Raw genomic sequence first — 20942 nt, 5'->3', positions numbered from 1 at the left:
CTACAAAGCATAAAGCAGCAAGTGTTCAGAAACCATATGATCCTGGAGCTTCAATTCAAAACCTCACTTCTAGTAGCAAAGTAAAAGAACAAAAAGCTGTATACTTGGTTATCCAAGTGAGTTTTGCTCTGAAAAATGGCAAAAGGAGTGTCAGACTCCAGTATAATCACCCCTTAGAAAATGCATCTTAAACCTCTTATGCTCTAGCTTCCCGTGTCACATCTAAGGTGTTCTCTGATACTATAAGCATAGTAAATTATCATTGCTTAGATTCTGCCAACACCCAAATGTGAGTGTTGTGGGAAGGAGTTTCAGGGGAATACGGGATGCACGCTTGGAGTACAGGCAATGACATCAACCGCTTACGCGATGCTGCTGCATACTCCTCAGCGAGCACTGCACTTCATTACATTTGCAATGCTTCTGTAGCCAAGGAAACATTTTCCTAAAGGCTAAGAGCACAAAGTTTAAAACTTTAGGAAATCTGTCCAGCAGCTGAGATAGAGCTGTTTATCACGCTGCCACTTCTCTCTTCATTCTCTTTTGGGATCATTAGTGCTGAGCTGGAAGTAAAACCAGGTTCATACTCCCGCCAACAGGAATAAAGTCAGGTTGCTGGCAACACAATAGGGAGGTGGCTGTGCAGAGTAGAGCATGCCAAGCAGGCTTTTATAATGCTTTCCTCCTTATCTTCAGCACGGCTCGTGAGGCGACCAGGAGTTACTATGATCTCCTCACATACAATATGACCCCCACAGCCCCAGCTTAACACAGGCAGAACACGTCTCCTTACAAATTATGAAGTGCTAAAGCTGGAGGCAAAGCCGGCCAGAGGCAGGACCATGTAACTGCACTAGCCCCGTTCCTGTAAGTACTTAAATTGAAATCTCATTATTCTGGAAAAGATTGCTCTCTGGTAGCAGGCATCAGTTTTGTTCCATTGTGTACCCGTGAAAAACAGATGCCAGCTAAGCAGCTAGCTAAGCTATTTTTATACATTTAGGTCAACTGCCCCATGAATTGGCATATCTAGAGAACAGGATTATTGCTATTACAACTTCAGCCCGCGCTGTCTTTCTGTTTGACAGTATAGTTATTTTATCGCTTGCTTATAGTGTGATTCAAGAATGTGAAACAGGAAGAAGAGGTTATGCAGAACATGCCAGATTCCAGAATGAAAAAAGTCCACCATGGGTTTTTTTTTGTGGTTTTTAAAGTTAAACAATTACAGCACTGTTACATCTTCCCGGTCACAGATTGCACGTTGAGCATAGTACCAGATTTAGTGGACTGATGTAACTTGGCTACCCACTGTGGGACTGCATATTTAAAGAGAGCACAAGAGCTGGTTCCAACACAAACAGTGGGAAAAGAAAGACTGGGCTGGTGCAATCACTGACACGTACTGGAACAACTTAGCTCATGCTCAGATTTCAGGAATGCAATTAATTAATCACTACTAAGTACCTTAAAATCAAGTGAGCCATATCCCAGCTAATAGTCCACAATATAACGTTCACAGCACGTAAGTATCAGGCAATGAAGATGCTCATTACAGTGCCAGAAATAATATTTCCAGCAAAATATTATATATAAAGATGAAGTAATTATATGGCATGGCAACAAAAAGACCTGTATAGTTTACAGCAAGCTGAAAATCATTAAGATTTCCAAAAAATACTTTTTAAAGCTGAAGACATATGAACAATGAAGGATTATGCTGCATATCACTGAGCGATGTGTTTTACCTTTGATATGTATGTCTAATATACATACCATATGTAATTACACTGTAACTGAGATAGCAGATAAAAATGTATTACTGGAAAACAACATCCTTTTGTCTTACTCAGGAGAAAGCAGTTTGTAAAACACTATTTGCAATACACAAAACAATCAAAAAAGCCCTTTAAGATCACTATATTGCAAGCTGCCCATTCTCTTCGCTCTATACAACGGAGACATCCAAATCAGAAATTAGACTCACATTTAAGAGTGTATTTGGAAAAGCACCTTAAATAAAGAGGGGAGTCCAAAATCAAAGGTAAAGCCCACAGTAGAGGGCAAGAACTGGCCGCTATGACACAAAATGAAAGAACACATCGGCATTCTCCTGGCATGCATCACTTTGCTCATATTTACACCACGCTAGAGAATGAAAGTGCCATTGAAAATCCATTTAAATTAACAACTCCATAGTTCTCACTTTTGCAGACAGTAATGAACCTTAAGTGAACCTGTGTGGGCGTATTCAAAACTGCTTCATTTTTGGAGTACCTTTGTAACTCCGAACTAGATATTATAATGGCTATTGACTTGCTCAAACTTAGATTATTAGGCTAGATTTTCAGCTGGTTGAACTGGCATAGCTCCAGCAATGTCCATTTACACCAAATGGCTCATTATTAATTCAAGGTCTTATTTGCTCCTTAATGAATACTTCTAGTAGTCACCTTCCCAGCGGCAGCTTTAAATGCTCGAATGTTACCTCCATGGTCAGAATCATCATCCTCAAGAACTTAGTTATCAAAAAATAATGCTTTTTCCTCTGCTTTTATGAGGCACACTTAAGGTAAACTTTTTTAATCATTTACAAAACAAACTAAAATACCTCCTGTGCCATAATTAGCTAACTAGAATTATGCTTTCATACAGCATCATTTGCATATAAATATAAAAATTTTACAACCCTAAGGGGACATTAAGGACGAAGCAAAACAAGAATAGAATTAAACAGCTGAAGGGACAACACAGCCCTCCATAACAAGCCTCATTTATAGCCTTGTCTTTTCTCTTACTTATTGTTTTTTCTGTCTGTAGCCATTCATAGATATTTTCATTCTCTGTTATTTTAAGATAACTACACATGATTTAACATCTTCATTTGCTCTTTTGTCTCAATTTCACAATGTTATCTTTGCACTTCTAAAACAAATCAAGAAACAAACATGTCACTAAGTTTGTGCATCTTCATTTATCAAATCACAGTGGTCAGAAACATAATTAACTGAAAACACGAACAGTCTGTTCCCTCAACCAACACTCACGCTGACTTCAAAAATTCAGCTCTGACAATTTTTCAACCAGATCTCACTTATTACATCAGTGGAGCAGTTAACTGTCAAATATACACAGGAGAGCAACCTCTATTTTGTATTACTGTTGTTACTAGCATTAAGTAATTTAAATACTTAAAAAAAAAGAGTTTAGGAAATCAATGAAGCTGAATGATCTCAGTGAGAGCTTGAGGAACCTTAACAGTGGGCTCAGTAATGTGCTGTGACATGTGGGAGGTAAAAACTTTCTTCTACATTGCTGTTTCAAGGAAAAATATCCTTCAAATGGGGCTACAGTAAAACCTATGTGCTTGGTGAAACCAACTGGTATTTGACGGGATTGGCCATCTGACTCTGAAGTAATTCTAGTAAGTAGCTGTACCCATAAGACCTGAATAACTCAAAAAGGAAATAGTCTATTAAAAATATTTTCAAGCATCCTTACTTTGATTCCAACTATCTCTTAACAAAAACTTTCAAATAACTATCTTGATCCAAAGGTTTTTAGTTTGGCTGTGCTCAAAAGTCGCATTTAAGATATAGGTGTGGGTATTTTAAGAGCTATACAAAGAGTACTAAATGATTCTCATGGTGGAAAGCTTATAATAACACTGGGGAGCAAAGTTTTGTGATTAGCTAAGTACTGCTTTTCCTTAACAGCTGAGCAAGCCACTTAAGATGCTTTGATACTACCATGAAGTTGCCCATCAAATATACCTTGGCTTTACCTTGTTAAAGAAGGTTATTACATACCTGGAATAAATTCCACTGACCATGTTGTGCTGGAAAGAGAGCTCTGCTGTGCTGGGTCCAGCAGCTTTGGAAATAAGCAGTATGACCAAACCTCGCATCTGTAAGTTGTTCCTGCTGTCGTACACAAAACCCCTGCAAAAAGGAAAGGAAAGAAGAAACATGTTTTCACAATCCATTTTCACAGGTCACACCATGGTGGAAAGGAAAACTCAGACCTCAGGCTGCCATAATTTCATCAAGCCTTTAATATTCACGTCTGCATGGAAATAAACTGCAATTATTGTGATCTTCTGTCACCCTTTACCTAACACTTCCAATGAAATACTACTACTGCAGAAAAAAAAAGTCAAGTATTCGGGATTAAATCTTGTTTATTTCCAAGGAACAGCATATTTCCTGCATTTCATGTCATATCACGAAAGGAGTATTTCAGAATAACTCGATGTGATCTACTGAAAAAGGAACATAAAAGCTTTCAGGTTGTTGTCTGAAGTGCAAAAAAATCCACAAGAAGCTTCAAAAGAAGAAAGGGAAAGGAGGAAAGGTACATCCAAAAATCTACTAGCTGCTGAAAGAAAACTGTTAGGTCAGAGTGGTTATGAACAGGCGTCTTGATACATACAAAACTTCTAAGTATAGTAGGAATAGACTCTACAGAAACTGATAATAGTAAAGTAAAAAGTTAGAGATAAATGAAATAGAGATTGGTTACTTAAATAAAAAAATAAAGCCACAAAATAATACAGCTGTTTCAAACCCTTTACCTTTAAATTTGGGGTCAGAAGGAAATTACCCCTGAAACCTGTCTTTTGAGATACACCACCTCAGAAATTAGCTTGTTTGTACCTTTCCAATGTGCCCACATCCCCAACTTGCTTCACTTGTTAAACTAATAGACTGGCCCACCCAGGACAAGTTCAGGGTGGGGTGCACCCAGCCTGGGGCACTCCACCCCACACTCTCAGCAAGGTGGCAGCTGTGACGTTAGAGAAGGCATTGACTTCTGCTAAATTTCCAAAACAGAGAGCAAGTGTCTATGGCCTCAGAGAGTAACATTTTGGTTCAATGCAACAAAGGTGGGACTTTAAGAACCAAGCAGACAGAAAACGCTTACAATCAAAGCCAAAATTCAGCCGAAAGCAAGCACTACTACCAATCTGAATCTGCAATAATGCAATTAAATGTTAGTTTCTCTTAACGTGCAAGTACCAATTAACACATTACCTTGCTAGCTATTTTAAAATAAACCGGTTAAAATGTTTCTGAAAAATAGCAGAACATGGGTAATCAGTGTCTTAGTAGAAGACATTCAGCACACAAGATCCAAACGTAGCTTCCTGAGTAACCATGCTACAGGGCCACCAGCTCACACTCCTTCCATCCTCAGAGATCCTTTAGAAAAACCAACCAAACCAAACCCTGAACAAAACAGCGTGGGAACCACTGAAAGGAAGACACTAACTAACTTCCCAGAGCAGACAACAATTTCTTTTTGTAGGTCAGTCCCACAGTAGTTCCCAACCACCCAAACCCCGGAAAGCGTGCACAGCTCACAACTCTCCCCAGGAGCACCCACTGTGATCCTGCAACATCCACCTTTATTTTGCATAAAAGGTACACATAGTGAGGCATTTGAAAGAGGAGAGGACAGCTGCTTGCCTTCAGTATTCTGTGAATTTATAAAACTTACACACCAAGCACACAAACTTTCCTTACTGGGTTCCAACATACAGTTAACAGAATGCAGCCAAGAGGGTTGCAAAAGTGTTAAGGGTTAATTGCAACACTTAAAACTCCATAGATTTCCAAAGTCAGAGCCACAGTTAACATTGAACTACCCAGGAAAAAAACAGAAGACACATATATAATGAATATTATTCAGTGTGTATGTATCCCATACCCAGAATCCATAGCTGTTTGCTATGGATTTGCCAAAGCAGCTCCCCAGCTCATATTGCACAGGTCGGTGTCCAGACGCGGCTGGAATATCTCCAGAGCTGGAGACTCCACCACCTCCCTGGGCAGCCTGTCCCAGGGCTCTGTCACCCTCACTGTGTAAAAGTTCTTCCGCATGTTGGTGCGGAACTCCCTGTGCTCCAACTTGCAGCCATTGCCCCTTGTCCTGTCCCCACAGACCACTGAAAAGGGGCTGACCACATCCCCCTGCATCCCATACTTAAGATATTTGTAAACATTGATTAGGTCCCCCCTCAGTCTTCTTTTCTCCAGGCTGAACAGCCCCAGCTCACTCAGCCTTTCCTTGTAGGGGAGATGCTCCAGGCCCTTAATCATCTTTGTAACCCTTCTCTGGACTCTCTCAAGGGGATCCCTGTCTTTTTTATACCAGGGAGCCCAGAACTGGACACAATACTCCAGATGGGGCCTGACCAGGGCAGAGTAGAGGGGATCACCTACTTAGACCTGCTGACCACACTCTTCCTGATGCATTCCAGGATCCAATTGGTTCTCTTAGCCACCAGGGCACACTGCTGGCTCATGGCCAACCCATGAGAAATGAATAACACTTTGTAAAAAAAAGCCTGAAGAAACAACCCAACTGAACCACAAAACAACAAGACCACAAAATATGGTGATCGTTTTAACAATCAGAACATTATTTTTTCATGCTCAGCATTCTACAGCTTGCCAAGGGACAGGATATTACAGAAGTGGAGGAAAAAAGGGTATTCACCACAGGACTATTATAAAGGACTGTCCCTTAAGGAAGTCTCTGCCTGGACAGACACCATAAGCGAAGCACTGCAGTGCCTCTACCCGATTCAGACTATGTGTGGAACAGAAACAGAAAACCACCTGTGCTGAAAATAGTCTCATAGCAGTAACAAAACCTGGTGTCCTTAGCTGTTTGGGGGGTTGCAAGACCACTACCAACTAATGCCTTGCATTCTTAGCAGAAAACTATTAGTGAGAAGTGCAGCTCTGGGGGAAGAACGGGATATAAAAATCAAATAGTGCAATAATAAGCAGCAACGCGTCTGTCATTTCTACACGTGGTGCTACAGCCTCTATGTTACATATGGTTTGGATGTAATTTTAGACAGGATTTTTCTATGAATTACCAAACCAGCAGCCAAAGTCTAATTCCATTCAAAACATGACTGAAGTCGTGCTACTGACATGTAACATATCCGCGCTAAAGCAAACCGCATTAGACTTGAAACAAATAAAGCCTACGGTGATCATCCTTCAGACGCTAGAAACTACTGCAGCTACTTGACATGGCTTCAGGGGTCACATTCACATTCTGAATCAAGCTCCCAAGAGATATCCTGCACGAGTAACAGCTACACAAAAGTCTTCCAGATGGTGCAATTAGTCTTGATGGGTATGTGGCAGGAGACAGGTGCCTCTAGGGGAAAAAAAAGTGAACTAAAAGCAACCCGAGTGAAATTGTGCACACAAGAGGGGAAAAAAAAAGGATGCATCAAGCTGAGAGTCTGGGAAAACCTCTGCTGAACACTGCAAGTACATGCATAAGGTACCCAAAAAGAAACAGCAGCACAGTTTCGCTCGCTCCAAGTTATGGGTTGGTTGGCTTGTGAATTACATACCTCATCCTCAGGGGACGGCATACCACAAAAAGGTAAGTCAAACGCTTCTACAACTGAGCTTTGCAAAACATTAGGAATTTGGAGGGGGGAAGGGAGGGGGAATGGAAAAAATGCCCTGAACAAAAAATCCAGAAAGTGTGTACTCCAGATATTCTGTCACACAGATAATAACCCATTTGAAAACTGGCAGGTTCAGAATTTTAAATACAGAACGCTGTTCACAAATAATTCATCTCTCAGCAGAGGGAAGAGGCGCCTCGCTCCGACACATGCGCAGTACGGCGCCGTACAGGCACAAGAGACTCACACCACCCACTCAAGCAATGACACTGGCTAATAGCTAATGTGCTGCAAATTACACCTCCTACTACCAGAGTCCGTCTGCTGCAGAGAATAAATCAAGCAAACATGAGCATTTCACTTAATGCTTTATGTATTTCTCCACATGTGCAGCCATTTCAGGAGATTCTGCAGTTAAAATGTTACCCCCCAATAACTGTCAGGCTTTAACTCCACCAGTAATTTACACTTTCATTAAAAAAACATAAGTTATTGTAATCACTATTCTTATTTTTGATCAATCTTACTTTAAGTATTTGTGTGAGACAAGACCGGCGAATGTACTTGCCATGTTTTCATTAAATGAAACTCTGATATTAAACAATAGAGAGGACATAGGACAAATACAAGAGTTACTGTAAGGAAGAGATGGATATGGGAGAAATCTCACAGTACCAAATGGGAGGAAAGAACCCCACCAAACACCCAGAAAAAAGCACACAGGCAACTGTGAAGTCAACTGACTCTGCAAGTGGGTGTAGCAGAAGAGAGCATACTTACGGGTACTAGTACTAGTTCAAATTTAACCACTACGAACACAGAACAAATTTCCAATCAAAACAGATGTGACAAGGTATTCTGAAGGGTCAAGAGGGGGTTGTTGAATGTTTAGTCAAATGTTTTTTAGTATTTTCCAAAACATCCTGCTCATGACACAAGCAAACAAGAGCTGCTGGATTTGCAGCCCTCTCATCAGTTATCCTCTCCACCATCCAGGTGCTGGCAGGGCTGAAGTGAACAGATCGCCATCCCCCCCACCTCCACTGGCGTCCTTTCCATGCATTTTATTGAAGGTGCCCCACTGACAGAATCAATCATTGTGTTTCAGGTCACACACAAGCTCTGGTTAGCTTGGAGGGGAAGGAAAACAGAAATACAGGACAGGAATCAGACATTCCTCTACCATCCCACTTCGGATGTCAAATGAAAAAAGGTTGGGGGGAATCACCTGTTCACACAGCTCTAATAAAAAGCAGCTGGGGAAGTCTAACACACAACTAAAATCAATTATGCTGATGAAGATTTATACGCCTAGGATAATGTCACTGAAAACACAGGCTGGTTTTAGACAGAAATACAAACTGTTCTGAAAACGAACCCCTCTCAATTCAAACTGACAATCCCAGATGTAACAATATAAACACAGTTTAAAATCTGTAACATCTGGGGAAAGTAACATCTATTTTGCTCAATATAGAAGGGTACTCAGGATGCGCTCACCGTTACAGGTGCATCTGAAAAACAACCCAAAAACACCTTTTCACAATTAATTCTAACTGACAATTCTATATCCAGCGCTAGAGGTAAGGTGCGGAGCTATTCGGCAAGATTGTCGGCTTCCCTTATTAGAAATGCAAGAGTTCTACCAGCCTCAGGGCTTTTATCCAATTTGCTTTATTAATGACTTGTCAGGAGTAAATAAGAGAAAACTCTCTGACATACTCATTTTTTAAACGGATGTTAAACCACTATATTACAGATGCACTTAGCTGAATCACAGGATACGCTACGTGACCATATGATCACACTCATATGCACACAGAATCACAAGGTTGGAAAAGACCTTTGAAGATCATCAAGTCCAACCATTCCCATCCTATGCTAAACCATCTCCCTAAGTACCTCATCTACCCTTTTTTTGAACACATCCAGGGAAGGTGACTCAACCACATCCCTAGGCAAAAATACATATAAATACTCGGAGGATCCAACTTTATATGTTTGGTGTAAGCTAACAGCAGTCTATAGGGACTTACTGCCACCTGCTACTCCAGTTTCAAGTATATATTAAATACCCTTCTGACAATGTATCTTCAAAACATATTAGAAATCCAACATCCACAGACGGATCTGTAGAAGGGGATGAGTCTTGTCACAGGGGAGGGGTGCATTTTGGGCACAGTTCAGATGGTGGGAGGGTGAGGAAGACAAAATTACTTCACATGGGGAGAAAAGAATTTAAAAATAGGACTGAAATTAAATATCCAACTGACAGGAAATGATAGGAGGGTGCTCATGAGCCATCTCAACTTAAAAGCCCACTGGAGGCTGCAGATGAGAATGCATGTGTTCCACAAACTTATTCCTGGCATTGGAAAATTAAACATCTCTTTGTGCATGAGAATTAAGTTTCAGGGTTAGGGGGCACTTCTTTACCTGAAGAACAGGGTTGTGATGGGCATGGGGCTCATTACTGTTATGTAATAGTCTAGTAATTCAGGGGTTTAACTAGTAAGAACAGACCTGTGTCAGGCCAAGGCCTGGGGGAATTCCCACTTTGTGGGCAGGTACTCTTAGGGTAGGTTTCAAGGGAGGACCTCAGAACAGCACTCCTGCTCTGCCTGCCTCGGAGTAACAATGAAGGGTCTCAACCTGTTACCTTTGTGAAGCCAATCACAAAGAAACCTAAGATTTCAGACTAAAACCAAAAAGGACTCTGGTGCTAAGGCTACAGAGGCCTGTCTCTGCAGTGGCTCTTCATCCAAAGGAAAAAGAGAAGGCAATTTAGATGCAGAGTGGCCCTCAGTTATGATACAAAGCTACTTTATATTAACTCCAACCACCACACAGTATGATGCTTGGACAGTTAAGCCTCAACCAAGATGGTAACTTGATCATGTGCAAAAGAATGGTTGTTGCCTAGGGAGAAGGTACTTGCTTGAAAATTATAGGTTCCCTGCTCACCTCTGCGGGCACGGTCACTGAATCACTTACACAGACAGAGTTGGTCCTCTGCTTCCATTTGGCGAGCTGTCTTAAGAATATTTTATGAATCACAACTGAGGCCTTCAGTGAAAAACAGGCCTCAAAATGCTCAGTTCCACAAAAGCCACAGCATTTTTTTCAAATGCAAATAGCTTCAGAGATTTGGGGAACTCTGTGCATTTATGAAGTCACAGACAGCTCCTCATCCAGGGAGAGTGACTAAAGATCACTCAACATACACTTGAAATACAGCTCATGAGCTTCAGGTATTCAAGTAACCCAGGAAGCCACATAAGGCTTAATATCTTAACAATATTAAATACAGTCTTCACAAACTGAATAGAAATGTAAGAATGATGATCTTGGTTGCTTTATCTTGGAAAAAGAGCACAGGAACATACCTTCTAGAACAGGAAGCTCCTGGAGAAGAGCTCCTAAAATCCTTTCCAACCCAAGTGACTCCACGAGAGTAGAAAATAACTGCTCAGTTTTCACAGGATTTTGCTTACAATAGGAAATATTTCTTAACTAAGAGTGAAAAATTCTATGCAAAGTTTTATCACTCCATTGCTTATTAAACATGATCTTTGCAGGGACTGGAAGTGTAGAAAACTCTGCTTAGAACAGCAGGAGTACCCTGATTTCAGCTTAATTTTCTCCCCAGTAGCAGGTATAATGCTCTGGTTTGGATTTAGGAGGAGAATAATGTTGATAATACACCAATGTTTAGTTGTTACTAAGCAGTGTTTACACCAAGCTAAGGACTTCTGAGCTTCTCACACTGTCCCACCAGCGAGGAGGCCAAGGGTGCACAAGAAGCTGGAAAGGGACACAGCCAGCACAGATGACCCAAACTGGCCAAATGGATAATTCCATACCACATGATGTCATACTCAGTATATAAACTAGGGGGAAAGATGGCTAGGTGGAAAGGCACTGCTCTGGAACAGGCTGGGAATCAGCCTGCAGGTGGTGAGCAATTGTTCTACACCTTATTTGTCTTTCATGTTCTTTTATCATATCATTATTTTTTTTCCTTCCTTTTAAACTGTCCTATTAAAAAGTCCTATTAAACTGTCTTTATCTCAGTACATCAATTTTAATCCCTCCCCACCCCAGTCCTCTCCCCTACCACATTGGGGAGGTGGAAGTGTGTGAACAGCTATGTGGTGTTTAGTTGCCTGCTAGGTTAAACTGCAAGAAGGAGTAACACAGAACTTGAGGTCAAACTAGGTCTGGGAATGATGTAGTTATCAGAAGAGCTAACGTTTTGAAGGATTTCTAAGAAAAGTCAGAGCACCATTCAAAATCAGAAGAGACCCCAATGTCTTTGCAGAGTATCTACATGTACCTATTTCTTTAGGCTTTAGCATATTGCCCAAGCATTGCAGTACTTTCAAGAAGAAAATTCCAACCACCTTTTAAACACAGCAATGATCACAAAAAGTGGACCTTTCTAGGAAACTATAAAAGTCATAAGATTAAAGTTGTGGAGATTTAAATGGTTAAGATCCCACAAAAATCAAATAATATGATAAAAATGAAGTTTAAGAAATGACAAAACTTATGACCAGCTGAGGACAACAACTTTGGTTTGGTACAAAGAAAGGAACCACGAACTATTTTGCTTGACTCAAGATGAGCAGCAAGTTTGAACCTGAAGTTTCTAAAGAGCTGATTTTAGGTTGCATGGTCATCTGAAATCTGAGAATGGGTTACTATGGACATGGAAAAAACCACACTAAAAAGAAAGGCAGCTATAATCAGACATTTATCTTAAAGATATTGATTATTCAGGAAAAAGGTGGTGTTGTTTTGTTGTGGTTTTTTTTTTTAAATAATTGTTCCCTTCACCCCTCAAATCTTAGGAGTGGTAGGGGCAGGGCAAAAAGGACTACGTTAAGGATGACACTAAAGACACCACACAATCATCAAATGTATTTTTAAGCCAACTGCCAGTCTCTGCTGTTTTTCCTGGTCAGTGTTTGACTTGAACTTGGAATGTGATGTGGACAGCAGGCAAGCAAATACCAAAAAATGCAGTTAGTGTCTGAGTGCAATTACTCAGACCAGCAAGTAGCTTGCAGGTCTGGCACCCTTATTTTTCTAACCACAAATACTTAGACAGAAGCCTGATTTTTGTGTGTCTGATTTCTCCATCAATATTTACTTTATTTAAACTTTGTGGGAGGTCTAGGACCCCACTGTCAACCAGTATTAACAGGTCTACTGAAGCACAAGACAACCTTTTTAAAAACAGACGCTCTGGGATGCAGGAATATTCTGCTAAGTGAAAGCAGTACAAATATTTTTGAAGAGTTCTGTGAATGACAGAAATCTGATTAGCTTCACGAGGCTAATGAATTCAGACACCTCTGGACATCTAGTGTCACTTCAGCAATATTGTAATTGTAAAGCCTGCCAGAAAAGTCTATTTTGAATTAAACAAACTCTACTACACAACAGTGAAATAAGTTGATTCCTGACCATTATCTCTCACTGAAAATGCTCACAGCATGTTTTACAAAGGGATGAAACATAAAAAGGTAAGAGTTCTTCTAGTCTTCTGTACTCAACAGTATTTCTCAATAACTATTTAACTGATCTTTGGCATTATTCAGATTTATTACAAATATTTATTCCTTAAAAACACTGAAGGCTCTTAATGGTAGTGAAAGAGTTCAAAGTTCTGTGCCTCTGTGGATTGTTTTCACTTAAAGCAAGTAGCTTATGCCAAATGCACACAGAGAGTCCTGTAAATACAAATCTTCCTTTCAACAGAGAAATAAAGCAGTTGAAAAATCAACCAGCACCATTAGTCCAAGTGCAGTGCCTCTTCTAAAGGCTCTACAGATTTGTCATGATCTACTGAACTGAAGTGGTTCTACTCAGCAGATGCCTTTACAAGCTGGTGGGAAAAGCATCACCTTAAAACATAGTGGAGAATTAGGAGAGAATGCAAGGCAGCAATACACACATACAGTGGCAAATGGGAAGAAATATAAACACTCCCAGATACTATTCCAAATACTGTATACTGAGGGCCTTTCAGGGGTTTATTCCAAGTAAAAAAATAAATTTTAAGCCAACAGTGGAGAATACAGCCAAACCTAGACCATAAATCTAACCCGTATAATCTTCATTTTGAAGCTTTTCTCTAAGTTCTAGAGAGTCTCTTCTCGGCAAGACCCAAGGGGATGACACTGATAATTATGATAAATCTGGGATTTTACTAAGGTAAGAAATATTTTCAACGTGAACCCTACCAAATTCCACAGCTTTCACTTCACTGTATCAATATCACGATCAGGCAAGTTTTACCTGAACGTCCTTTGACCAAGCTAAACACAAACCACAAGTATCTGCTCCCTTTTCCCGGACCATTGCTAAGCACCAAACAAGCTCATTAAGTTACCAGCATCACACTCTGAATTTATGAAATCGTGGTCACACGGTAGAGCACAAAAATGCTGAAAGCATCTTGCAGTGAAGGAACCGTTGGGGGAGGTGTGTGGAGGGGAATCACTGGAAAACTTCAGAGATTTTGTATTTTTCCCCCTCAGAAAAGACAAGACTTTAGAAGGCCTGAGATTTTAAGCAAACACTTGTGGTTTTGGAAATGCTGGTTTCCATGGCAACCAGTAAGGTCTTCTTTATATAGCATTATAAACAGATGGTAAAGACCGGTCATGTTTGCTTCTTTGCCAGCATATCAATAGAACTGCTGTACTACTCTATCTCATGTATTAGAGTTATTAAGTAACTTGGGTATTTGAGCAACAAAACCTACAAATCAGACATGCTTAACTAGTACTTTTTTTTTTTTTCCATAAACACATGAAGATTCTCAACAGTAAAGTCACTGTGTCTATATAGTCAGAATTCTTTGGCAAAGCTTTTTATAAATGTTTTCTCAGCACTTGCCATGCAGGGTACATTACTACCACAAATATGAATCTGACAGTGATTAAAATAATGAATTCGAACAGCAAATAGAAATGTGACTATATTTACACCCACTGGTATTAAACTGTGCTTTAGAATTACATTTTTGTTGTATTACATTTCAAACTCTTCAGAGAAGATGTAACAAACTCTGAACTCACCTTCATCATGTCACAATAAGCAGAGATTATTTTTGCAGGCTTTTTTTTGTCAATTGTACCTATGCTACACCACGTGTTACTGTTTTATCCATGTCTTGACATATGAAGAGAATTTGGGTTGGTACAGCATTTGATTTGGTACCTTCCTCGAAGAGTCTCAAGTGCCAACTACTAACAGTGCAAGCTAACATTGATTCTTGCCACTGTGTTCAAACTGTTCCTCCAGTGTTTTAGCTAATAGGCTTCATGACATAGGCTGGGGAGAAAATTTTATAAAGGGGAAGAAAGGGAGATGTAAAACTCCCATCAAGCTAACTGCATGTCAAGAGACCGTATCACATATTTTAGATCAAAGTATCACCTGTATTCTAACCAGATGACAAATTACCTTACTATCAAACTATTCAAAATATCAGTAATTCTGATCCAATTACCACTGCAATTCATGCCATTCTCCAGTTTCAATCACAGCTTTCACAAAGTCCCCACAAAACAGTTCACAAGAATAAGCAGAGCAGAGTTTGTCAAGTCTGGTGTTTTTTCCACTAAGCAGTAGCATTTGAAGACAAATGTAGTATTTGGAGAGTTATCTTTTCTTTACCTCAAATACACATTTCCAGGTTTGCCCCTATCTAATCCACTATCAATATCACAGTGGTTATCACTGATAAACTTGGCATTCTTAAAAATACCCACAGAACCCAAATTTCTCAAAACCCACTCAACTTTGTAAACCAACCAGTAATACATTTAGGAAAAAGTATGAACTACTAAAAATGTGAATATATTTGGCAAGGATCAAGTGGATAACAAGCATTCAGTATGCACAGAGGAGCCAGAAACATGCTGGGGTGTGGATGAGAAATCTTCCTGCATCACAAATGGGACTGCATTAAGCAACAAGTTCAACAGACAGATAATTGCACACAAAACTTTTGCTATTTTTGTATTTACCTGTTTGACATCAGTGGGGTCCATTTGACCAACATCCCAACAATTTTTGGAAGTGTTTAAACTGTAGCAACTCAGCACTGCTTAGTGTGGTTTGGTTGCACAAGCCTGTTCAGAAGTACACATTGAGATGGCAAGAAGTCCCTGTTGCCATCTGTACTTTCAAGACTCAAGCCCCTGCCTACTGCCCTCATCAACGTTCCAACAATCCCAATACACTTTTGTTGGTTTAGGATATGGATGTGCACCTGCTGGCTACACCACCCCACTTGGAGCATAGAAATGGTGGGGTTAAGCTCCACCGTGACATAAATCCAGTGTTAATTGTTATGTTTGATATATAAACTTGATCAACACCAGGTGGAGGACAATGAGGTTAGGCAACACTTAAGACAAATCAGATGTATCCAGGTCAACGGGATGCACCCACAAGCACTGAAGAAACTACCTGGTATTTATTGCCAGGTCACCCCATAATCTTTAAAAAGTAGTGGTGATCGGGGCGGTTCCCCAGGACTGGAAGAAAGCAAGTGTCACTCCTACCTTCAAGAAGGGCAAGGAAGAATGTGGAAACTACAAAGAGCTGGAAGTCCACAGGTGGGGGTAAAACTCATAACCACCATTCTAAATAAATGAGTTTTCCATTTCAGAGAGTCCTTTTAAAAGGGATGGCAAACCGGAGTAAGCGTCATGGGAAGAAGCTGAACTTCAGTTTGGTGAGCACAGAACGTCACCGAATTTGGAAAGGAGTGGGGAGTGGAAGGCAAAACCATGTTTTTTATCATTTGAAAGGACTACAGGCTTCACAGGTAACTGAGGGCAAGCCATCCCTCACACTGCTTTATTTACACAAGACATAACAGAAAAAGATGGAGCACTATTTCAAAACAGCACATGAACACAAATAAAGGAGAGATGGAGCTGCTGCACCATAGTTATTCAGGAAAGGTGTTGGTGGTACTGACCACCTCAATCTTTCTTGGACTGCCTAGTGCCAGTGTCTGAAGGGCAAAGTTAAGGAACTTAGTCTGTAGGAATTACCAGAGTCTGTGAGAAAAAAACTGGCCAGAGGAAGCAATGCTGGAATGTGAAGTAGGAACCTCATTTCTCCTCACTGGAGCGACTCAACTGCATGGTAAACAACTGGAAAGCAGCAGCACCGTTAACAGAGGGAAAGAAAAGCCACTCCAGAACTGCCAAAAAAGAGGGCACCTTACCAAAGTGTCATTCTTGGAGTTGAAGCAAGTATGAAAAGAAAAATGAATGACATGCCAGACTTGTCAATTTGCTTTAAAGAAGAGTAGCTACCACTTCAGGTGCCTACAGTACAAGGAGAACTGCCATTCCCTCTACAAGTCGGGCAACCCTGGCAAAATTTCCAACACCAACATCATAACAGGAAAAGGTGAAAACAGAGGAATCTTCTTCAGGCAATCTAAAAATACAGATTTTCTGTGGTTCATCACCTAGGGAAAACTGAAGTGAGCTCAAGGTAAAGCTGCCAGAAGCAGAATTACCCCAGAATTAAGAGTCACAAGGAAGGAAATTTAAGTCACTGGTCTGATTCTGCCTTCAAGAGATACAAAGGTAAAGAAAGATGAAATGCCAGGCTCTGACTAAAGAATACAGCACTGATATTAAAACTTTGCTGAGAAAAGTAGAGTGGGAGCGAGGTGGGGAAAACCTTTGCCTGTAACATGCAGGGAGATAACTGAATTTTTGCTTTTACATGTAGTTTACATGTAGGTTTTTATTATGTAGATTATCAGGTGTCGCTCAACACTAAAAAGCTTCCTTTGACAGTAACTCAGAACAGGACTGGCACTTTCAGTAGTAGCTTAATCATAGAGAAATTAAGATTTGTGTCACATGAAAAACATGAATTCAAACAGCTACGTGATTTGAAGAATATCGATTTCTTCTTTGAAGATCTGAAAGAATATTTCTGCTTAATGTTTTCATTTACATAAACTGCAGTTCAACATTGTTATGAATATATCTAAACTTTTATCCTAAAAACGAGAATTTTTTTAATTTGTCTGGGATGAAGATCAACAGAACACTGCCTGCAGCCATACCATGGAACATTATCCAAACCAACATCCTACTGACAAAAGCTATCCAGTGCTTCTGAAAGTAATTCCATGTTTATTTCAAACATTAGTTACACCAAAAGCAAACTGTTAATACTGTCAATGGCAAAAGGAACCCATGTAAAGATAGAACTTGGTGAAAACTATGACAACTTCCAAACATTTTATTCTCTCAAGTGTACTGACATTTCAGAAAAAAAAATAATCAGAAAATACAATTATGGAACAAGCAAAATAAAAGGACAATGTTTTCAAATATTCTATTATTTTATAATTTAGTTTTTCAGTTATGTAAGCCACCTCTGGAATGAAATACCAGCACTATATCAGGATTACCTCTAGCAACACACTCATTAAAACATTAAAGCAAGACCTTAAGAAAAAAGGGGAAAAAAAAGCGTCTCAGACATGTCACCATCACATTCTGAACAACTAAAACCGCTCCAGAAAACCTGTAACAAGTATTGCATAGAACTGGCAGTGCTACATCTCATCTGCAGAAAAAGTTCTACAAAACTCAAATCTCAGATTTCAGGATCTTTTCAAAAACGTTCACCCCAAATTTAGCAGCTTCTATGAAACAGGGTTTTTTCCAACTGCCAATTGACTATTTGTCAATATTGGTAGGGTGCTGACTTGCAGAAAAACGTTACCAAGTTACCTGTTAATATTGGCTTTTCCCTCCAGCTGTTATTAGCTAAACACCAACTACACCTCACCTCACTTTGTTCACATGAGATGGCAGAGAAGACAAAATCCAATGTATACATTGCCTGATGTGCCATGATTTGATTAATCACTATGACAGTACTAACTGTACTCTGCTTATGACATGCAGCTACAAATATTCCTGTAAATAAATTTGCATGAATTTACCAGCCAGCCTTGAAACTCTCACTTCAAATCCCCAATTATTCTCTAAGATTTTTAGAAACAGCCATTTTGTACTACTTACACATAATGTAATTTGATTGAGGAGTTCACGTTTGATATGATGAATAAAATAGTCTCATACAATTAAAGTCCAGAAAAAAAAAAAACCCTAAGATTGCAGGCTCAAGATTTTCAATTTATGATGAGTGCCAGCTTGTTCTGATCTTCCCTTTGGTTACCTTTGGTCAAAACAATACTGTGCATTCAAATAAAACTGTCTTATCACTACAGTGCATACAATGATGCTGTGTATCATCTCTAATGTATAGACATTTAATTATTATATTTCTTTTGAAGACAAACATTAAAAAAAATACTTTAGCAGAAAACGCTTCCATGATACACAACTTGCAAAACCAATGTATTTTTTAAAAAATTAAAAGATGACAAAAGAGATTATAAACACCATTTTTTGGGTTTTTTAGGGTTTTTTATTCCTATACTACCTTATATCTGAAGGACAGAAATTAACTTTGGGTCACAATCAAAGTACTTCTAGCAAACTTGCTACACTTTCACCAAAAATCCAACAGTCCACTTATATTTTTACTGCAGTTTGCTGGCAAGCCCTTGAGTATTACAAACTGTGTTCCCTAGCATGCCAACAGCGGGATACATTTTAATCCTTGAAGGAACCATATGTACTTCCCTTGGGATTTGTTAGCACAAGAAAAAAAGAAAAAGGTCGTTCTCATAAGTGAGCCTAATTTGCACATACAAGCTTGCAGCCAAGGAATATGTTTGTGTGCTACAACTTTCCCCCCACCCCCCCCAACCCACTAAACATTTTTCTTCCTTTACTCAAGTCGAGCACACTTCAGCTGTGATTTCAATTTACCATTGAAAAAAAAGCGTATGTAAGATGAGCTGTAAAATTACAGGATCACAAAACGATGTAAATTTAAATGTCAAAATGTAAATGAAAAACGTACAGATATCTAAGAAGCGTGTCACTGGAATTATATATTAGAGCTTTTAAAAAAAAAACTACTACCACTACAATTATAATGTACAGTATTCTCAACAATTTTCTTTACCTATCAACTTTGGTTTTGCCAGTTGGCAAACACTGATTTTAGCATTGTTAGACACCATTCCAGAAAGATTTCAGAGATTTCATTTTTTCTCTTCACCAGACTTGAGGTAGCCAACCACAAGGCTAGAAACTTTTGGTACCTCTGCATTCATGCTCAGAAGTCTCCTTTCTGCCAACGGGGCCAGCCATAGCAGAACCTACAGTTTCTAAAATGAAATGCAACTTGTATTTTGTGGTGAAGTACCAGCGATCAGAAATTTTAAAAAGTCAAGAAATGAAGAAATTGGATTCTCCCCTAAAACACAGTATCTGTTTCTATGTTTTATTTGGGCCATTCATTTTTAAAATAAATAAATAATATTAAAAACCCCAAATCACTAAAGCCTCCCTCTCGTGACAAATTTCTCTGCACAGGCATGCAACCCTGCTGTGAGGAAACTGGAAACACTTTACTCCTTCGGAAAAAATAAATAGAAATTACACAAAAATTTCCAGACACGATGTATGGACCCAGTATGACCTAAAGGCAAGACATAATTCAGAAAAAAATATCTGTATATGCACTCCTGCCCATCTACACTGTTCCTGAACAGTCAAGCCTCAGGAGAGGTGCCTGTGCGGAAGGACGACTGTGGATCCACCACCTCCTGACACAAATATTATTCAGTCTCTTAGAGAAAAATACCAGAGAACACAAATCCCAGAACACAAAAGGCCAACTGTGTCCTGGGCTGCATCAAGAACAGCGTGGCCAGCAGGTGAAGGGAAGTGATTCCGCCCCTCTGCTCTGCTCTCGTGAGACCCCATGTGGAGTACAGCATCCAGCCCTGGGGTCCTCAGTACAGGAAAGACATAAAGCTATTGAAGCAAGTCCAGAGGAGGGCCACCAAAATGATCAGGGGGCTGGAGCACCTCTCCTATGAAGACAGGCTAAGAGAGTTGGGCTTGTTCAGCCTGGAGACGAGAAGACTCCAGAGAGACCTTACAGCAGCTTCCAGTACCTAAAGGGGCCTACAGGAAAGCTGGAGAGGGGCTGGTTATCAGGGCATGAAGTGATAGGACAAGGGGCAATGGGTTTAAACTGGAGAAGGGTAGGTTTAGATTAGATGTTAGGGGGAAATTCTTTACTATGAGATTGGTGAGGCCCTGGCACAGGCTGCCCAGAGAAGCTGTGGCTGCCCCCTCCCTGGCAGTGTTCAAGGCCAGGCTGGATGGGGCTTTGGGCACCCTGGTCTAGTGGAGGGTGTCCCTGTTCATGGCAGGGGGTTGGAACTAGATGATCTCTGAAGTTCTTTCCAACCCAAACCATTCTATGATTCTATGATAACACACACACTGTTTTTAACACATGTACTGTTTGTTTTTTTTTTAAATAACCTGGATAATTCTTTAGATAA

General features: G+C 39.9%; 1 protein-coding gene across 1 annotated transcript in view; it reads right to left on the bottom strand.

The window, feature by feature from the left end:
- PDSS2 (decaprenyl diphosphate synthase subunit 2) overlaps positions 1-20942 on the bottom strand; it is a gene marked incomplete at its 5' end in the record, with an annotated part of 115007 nt that overhangs the window by 63202 nt on the left and 30863 nt on the right. Inside the window, one exon of the mRNA XM_084262291.1 lies at positions 3810-3941. Coding sequence (XP_084118417.1) covers positions 3810-3941 — 132 coding nt within the window. The remainder of the gene's footprint in view (positions 1-3809; positions 3942-20942) is intronic.

This window comes from Gallinula chloropus (assembly GCF_964237585.1).
Source record: "Gallinula chloropus genome assembly, chromosome: 3".
NCBI classification, from domain to species: Eukaryota; Metazoa; Chordata; class Aves; order Gruiformes; family Rallidae; genus Gallinula; species Gallinula chloropus.
Note: the sequence above shows the minus strand (reverse complement) of the source record. Positions and strands in the feature narration are given on the sequence as shown.